Below are 6,400 nucleotides of genomic sequence, written 5' to 3'. Positions count from 1 at the left end.
GTACTACCACTTAATTTAATACTCTAGTATGGCTTATCATTTTTCCATACCAATTTAATGTTTTAAAGTTCTTTTCAACTTCTTACATTAAGCTTTCAGAATTTTATAAATAGTAAGATCAGTAAATCATGCTAGACTAGATCCATTGATATTCTCCCCTTTTGCTTCTAAATTCATCTTCAATGTGACCGGTAAGGTTTCATTAAAATATTTCTCATATGCCTCTTCTCTTAACCATCTATTAACTTATTATTATGCTTGATTAGGAATTATTCTTAGGCTGCTAATAATTCTATCACGGCATACATAGTTTCTTTCTTTATAAATTGGACATAAAATGTTAGTCCACTAGATTTCTTTATGAAATTTCAATTTATCGATTATTCTTCCTTATTCATATTAATATATTGCTTTGTTTAACCTTTTTCATTTTGTACACGTATGATGGCATGTATATTTCATTATTTTTTAAGTTAGTTGAGTTGATATTACACATGTTTCTATACATAAGTTAGGCCTATATAAATTTTATATAATAATAAAGATCAAACATGCGAGGCACGTTTTCAAAACTAGGTAGTAAATATGCTTAGAAGTATGTTGAACATAAATTAATTATTTTAATTAATTAAATTGATCAATAAACATAAATCGATTATTTAGATTTCTTATGTTGGTCAAATTTATATTTTCGAGGTTTATCTCTCATGGGTAATATATGAATCATAATGTTATTATGTATTGATTTTGTGAAATGATGAGTATTATTTTAGTACAGAAGAGAAGGGTTAACTATATATTGTGAATTGCAAATGTAAGTCCATAGCTTTGAAGCAGGCTACCATATCATCTTTTAAAGTTCTAAATAATATACTGATTAAAGATTGTAAGGACAGATTGTTCTACATTCAAATACGTCACTATCCAATTACATTAATCATTTGCAGAAATTTGTAATTTAGTTTTGTTACTTGAAAACATGTTTTACTCAATAACATATATTGTTATTCAAATTTTATACCAAATGAAATTGAATTTACATATAGAAAAAAAAAACTTGTACTAATATCAATTGTAACACACCATTTTGTGAAAAGACTTGGTTATTATAGTTTACTAATTATAATATTTTGTAGCGCAATTACAGCAGCACCGACCTTAGCTCAGTTGGTAGAGCGGAAGACTGTAGTAGTACTGCTGAAATCTTTAGGTCGCTGGTTCGAATCCGGCAGGTCGGATATTTTTTTCTTTTTTTTCTTTAAAAAAAAAAACGCGACGGAAACTATAAGCCAGAAAAGTCTTTTTGCGTGGTACATTGAGACATTTTTATGTAATTAATTCATTCACATAATAGACTTTTTATATAATTAGTTGAGTTGAATGTGTAACTAAGTAATTTTTTTCTAAAAACATCAAATTGTAATTTATTTTTTAAAATAAAATATCAAATAATTACTCAATTTTAAAAATACATCCATTTGTTTGTTACAACTTGTATGTTAAAGATTGGCAGATGTTAGTTAACCTGCTCTTTACTCTCCCTGCCATGTCAAAATACTCTGTTGCGGCATTATCAAAGGCGAATAAAGCTTGAAGGTCTATTGGGGATTTAAGCACAAAACGCTAATAAATATCAAGCTTTAATGAAGAAACTCAATTATAGAAAAAGATAAATGCGCGAAACACACACATATAAAAGAACATGAAGGATATCAAACATCAAATTTATTTACATTAACAGAAGAGGGCAACTTCTTTTAGGATCCCCTTCACAATCAGTAGTTTTTTTTTTTTTAACTATGCAGTTCAACAATAGGACAAATGACATGATTTACAGATAGTAATGGAGATGAGGGAGGTATTATGGATCAACAGGTCCTGCCATTGCCTCATCATCTGAGTCATATTCAGCTTCACTTAACTCCTCGTCACTCGACTTGTCCTCCGGGACAGCTCCAACGTCTTCTGGCTTAGCATATTTTTGACAATATTCTGGATAAACAACCATGTTCATGTTAGAAATGTTGAAGGATTTAACTTGTATCTACCAACTGTGTAATGAAATTTTTACACTCTTTCTATAAAATGTCGCCTTATTTTTCAGGTTACGAATTCCACAACCTGATAGTTCCAAGATGCATCATTAGAGAATGTGATGCATCATAGTTTCATTTCAGAATGTAGGTAGCAACTATCTCTGTAGTTTAGTTACTGAAGGAGAAACGAGCAGGAGACGGTGGCAACATAAATCTAAACTACTTTGCTCGGTTGATTTTTCATACAATCATTTAGATATGGTCGAAGAAAATACTGGAATGATGCTCAACAACCTAATACACTGATCTCATAGATTCTGCAATAGATTAAAGCAGTAAAAACGTATCTTAACATCCAGAAGATAACTTCGTTAGGAAAAGAGTACCATCTTTAGTGACAAAAAGTTAAGAGTGCTTAGTTAATGACTTGATGCTTAAGAAGTTCCATTCGAATGGCCTAAACTTTTGAAAGGAGAGGAATGTGTGACACAGTGGCATTCTATTAGAAGCTATGTCGCTCGGACTCTTCAATGTCGACGAGTGCATATTGGATCCTCCAAAAGTAGTGCATTCTTGGAGGATTAGACACTGATGCAGCAACAATTTTGAAGAGTTTGAGCAAACATAAATTAGCAGTAATATGTCCAAGCAACATCTGTGTTGAATCCTTCAAAAATGCACAACTTTTGGTGGACCCTATACACTGGACGACATTTTGAAGAGTCTGAATAACAGATTTTTTCTGCCCTACCAAATTTCTAAGCAAAATACCCACATGATAGACGTATAGAAAGAGAAATGTAGATTCTTAGCATTAATGAGGATGATGTTTAGCTCAATAAGACATAATGTCTATACTCCAAGTCAAGCAAATGAAAATAGCCTGCCAAGTGGGGGCAATAATTGATAGTTAGGCCCATATGTTGTTGTCTATTCACCCGAACTTAGTCTAACCATGAATAGTTCAAGAGAAGCTAACTTAAGAAAATTTTATCTACAATAGAATGCTAACATAATCAACGCGCAAATATCAAGAAAACAAAGGATAACCAATTCCCTAGCAACCAATCAAAATTCAAAGCTACAAAAACAACATACCTAGTATAGTCCCACAAGTGGTATCTGGGGAAGATAGAGTGAATGCAGACCTTGCCCCTACCTTGGCAGGTAGAGAGGTTGTCTCCAGTGGACCCTAAACCAAACTAAAGCTATGAGATTTTAATTCTATGAGTCTACCTTACTCAAAGATTCAAGGACTTCTAATAGTTCGTTCTTCTCGTCCACTTAAAGCAAGCACAAATTTTTGTAACAAATAAGCAGCTGATATGGATCATTATACCTTTAACTCTTTGTTCATATGCAGTTCGGTCTCGCATCATCAGGGCAGCTGCCTCCCCATTCAATGGGTCCGACGGATTAGGATACAAGAGAAGTTGTGGGAGAAACACTTCAAACACATTTGTCAAGTCTGTGGAAATTGTTTCGAAACCAGCTATATTACTAAAAAGGAAGTTGGCGGAAAAACCATAGAAATTTCAAAATCTAATCATTGCTCATATCCAATTACCAAACATGGGACTCCAGGTCTGGTTGATAACATCTAAACAAACTGATCCTGAGCTGAAAAATGATAATCCGTTGAAATTTCAGACTTCAGCTAAAACAACACTAGAAGGATGAAATTATCTACAGAATTAAGCTGTTGAAAACTCACATCTCATCAACATTTGGATGGTACATTTTATTAATAAAACCAATTGACGGAGATTTATACGGGTATGCATCTGGAAGTTCCACCTTTATTTTCCAAACTCCACCGTGATAAGGACCTGCAAAAACAAGGGTAACTAAAAGCAGAAACTGAAAAAAGCAATTTTGCATCCTTAAAAGGCGGACGCAATGTATAATCAACGAGTTCAACTGAAGCTGGCAGTTTTTACACGGTTATTTACTATTACATATGTGAAAACCACTAAATTTTCAAAAATATTATAATCTAAAACCATAATGGCAAAAGAAATGAAGGTTGAACCCATCAAGTCCAAATCATGCATCCACCTTTGCCCCTCTTTTCTTCATATCCAATTATAATCCCACAAAAAGGCGGATGTAACTTGAAGATTATTAGTGAATTTCCAAAAAGCAGATACACGAAAAAGGTACATATATAACTAAATATAATTCTATTATCCATTCAACATAAGGACCCAAGAAGCAAACTAGATTCATAATCACAAAGTGTGACTATAAAATTAACAATGCCAAACAAAAGAGTAAACCGGTGCACAAAGTATCCTACGTCAACAAGCTTCGGGGAAAGCCGCACCCCAAGAAGCATAAGTAGATTCATAACCACAAAGTGATACTATAAAACTAACGATGCCAAATAAGGACTTCTTAATTCAACCTCTCCCAACAACAACAAACCCAGTGAAATTCCACAAAGTGGGGTGTGGGGAGGGTACAGTGTACACAGACCTTATCACTACCTCTCCGAGTTACAGAGGTTGTTTTTCGAAAGATCCACCAAGCAAGTCAATGCCGTAATTAAAATAAAAGAATGATAGCTAATAGCAAAGTAGTGCGACCATAACAACAACAACAAGGTGAGATTACCTACACGCAATAATCTACATATTTTAGTTCCACAAAAAAATAGACTACATGAATATACTAATACTACGACCAACACGGAGCTCTACATTTCCACCCAACCAAAGACGTGAATAGGCTAATAATAACACAAATCTCAACTACCTACTAACCCTATATCTTTATCCGCAACCTTCATATCCTTCTATCTAAGGTCATATACAATTTTGGGGTGTGGAAAAGGGGATTACAATGTGGAAAATCGAACTCTCACTAGCAAGTTTAACATTCAGTAACCAACCAACTAAGCTACTAAGACTCTCCTAAGGTCATATACTCAGTAAGCTGAAAATGCATCATATGTTGCCTAATCACCTCTCCTCAATACTTCTTCGACCTACTTTCGCCTCTCCTCTACCGGGTCATCCACACACCTCCTCCTCAAGTGTCCAAACCATCTCAGTCTCTCTTCCCTGTCCTATCCACCAAAATCCTAAATATCCTCATCTAATCAATTCATCCTCACCCAAGTTACCTTCAAATTTTTTTAATCTAATTTCCCATTTTCAATCAAAAACCAAAATAGACACCAAAAGAAAATACCCCTTCAAGTTACAAAAAAAACACTCAACAAAGACCTTCTTAAATAATAAATGTCTTAAAAATGTAAATATTTTAGTATATATCCTAAAAAAGAATGCAAATTGAGATAACAATGTTAAGAGGAGATTTACTTTCAGCAGGTCCATGGAAATGCACATAAAACTCTTGCATCCCATCATTGATCATTTCAACTTTGTAATCACTCATCATCCTAATTAAACAAAACAAAAATTGAAAAAATGAAACAAAAATAATAAACCCCAAAATTAATTTGGACCAAAAAAATAAATTGTTAAGAGATTTTACAGCTTCATCAAGTCCATCTCTCTTCTTTTGCTTGGGGAAGACATGATTTTTGGCTCTTCTTTTTGGTGATTTTTGAAGATAGAAAAAGAATCAGTTGCTTGTACAACTCAGACAAGCAAAATAAATAGTCCAGACATGAGGGAGAAGAAGGGATAATATTTGTGATTTGGCATATTAAAATATTACTTTTTTTTGTTTTGTCTTTAATTTATTTATGTAACATAGTTACTTGACATTAAATTGAAAATGGAGATTCTTAAAATCTATATATTTTAAAATAAGTTGTAGATATTTATAAAGCTATAAATTATTTTGTAAAAAGTAAAATAAATTTATTAAATTAAATTATTATTAAATATAGATATGTATAATATATTTTAATATTAATTAAATAAATTGAGATATACAAAATATATATACATTGTATTAAAATTAATCGGTTATATTTAAAGTTAATGAGATATTATTTCATTTAGACACTCAAGCGAAGAGGGTGTTTGGGTTAACTATTTTGAATAACTTTTGACTTTTAAGCTTTTGTAATGTTTGTTAGAAGATTAGAGAAGATCAAAAGTATTTTTAATAAGATAATTTAATTAGATATGTTTGGTTTTAATTTGGAAAAAATGTTACACACATTTTTCGTAGTTAACTTAAGTTAGCCACATAAATATAGCATTTTTATATTTATATGCATCAATCTTAAATAGAAAATGCTTAAGATTTGAGGGTTATTCAGGCTAATGCTAATTAAAAAGAAAATAATTTTACACACATTTCATAATATTAAGAGTTAATACATTATATTTTGAGTTTTTTTTTTCAAATTACAAACATCCCTTAAATTTAAGTATTTTGGATAC

The 6,400-nt window shown here is 31.9% G+C and overlaps 1 protein-coding gene and 1 non-coding gene across 2 annotated transcripts; one reads left to right on the top strand and one right to left on the bottom strand.

Annotated features, from left to right (window-relative positions):
- The first annotated feature begins 1,152 nt into the window (after positions 1 to 1,152).
- TRNAY-GUA (transfer RNA tyrosine (anticodon GUA)) lies at positions 1,153 to 1,238 on the top strand. Its single transcript is given in 2 exon segments — positions 1,153 to 1,189; positions 1,203 to 1,238. It is a non-coding gene; the product is annotated as a tRNA-Tyr (tRNA).
- Positions 1,239 to 1,693: 455 nt separating this feature from the next.
- On the bottom strand, positions 1,694 to 5,774 carry LOC101254242 (ubiquitin-conjugating enzyme E2-23 kDa). Its single transcript, XM_004248002.5, has 6 exons — positions 5,538 to 5,774; positions 5,363 to 5,442; positions 3,751 to 3,865; positions 3,604 to 3,656; positions 3,376 to 3,504; positions 1,694 to 1,992 (listed from the first exon to the last, which is right to left on the bottom strand). Exons 1-6 carry the CDS (start codon positions 5,579 to 5,581, stop codon positions 1,862 to 1,864), a joined length of 552 nt encoding a protein of 183 aa, XP_004248050.1. The 5' UTR covers positions 5,582 to 5,774; the 3' UTR covers positions 1,694 to 1,861.
- Between the last annotated feature and the right edge of the window lie 626 nt (positions 5,775 to 6,400).

Source organism: Solanum lycopersicum, chromosome 10 (genome assembly GCF_036512215.1).
Source record: "Solanum lycopersicum chromosome 10, SLM_r2.1".
NCBI classification, from domain to species: domain Eukaryota; kingdom Viridiplantae; phylum Streptophyta; class Magnoliopsida; order Solanales; family Solanaceae; genus Solanum; species Solanum lycopersicum.
Note: the sequence above shows the minus strand (reverse complement) of the source record. Positions and strands in the feature narration are given on the sequence as shown.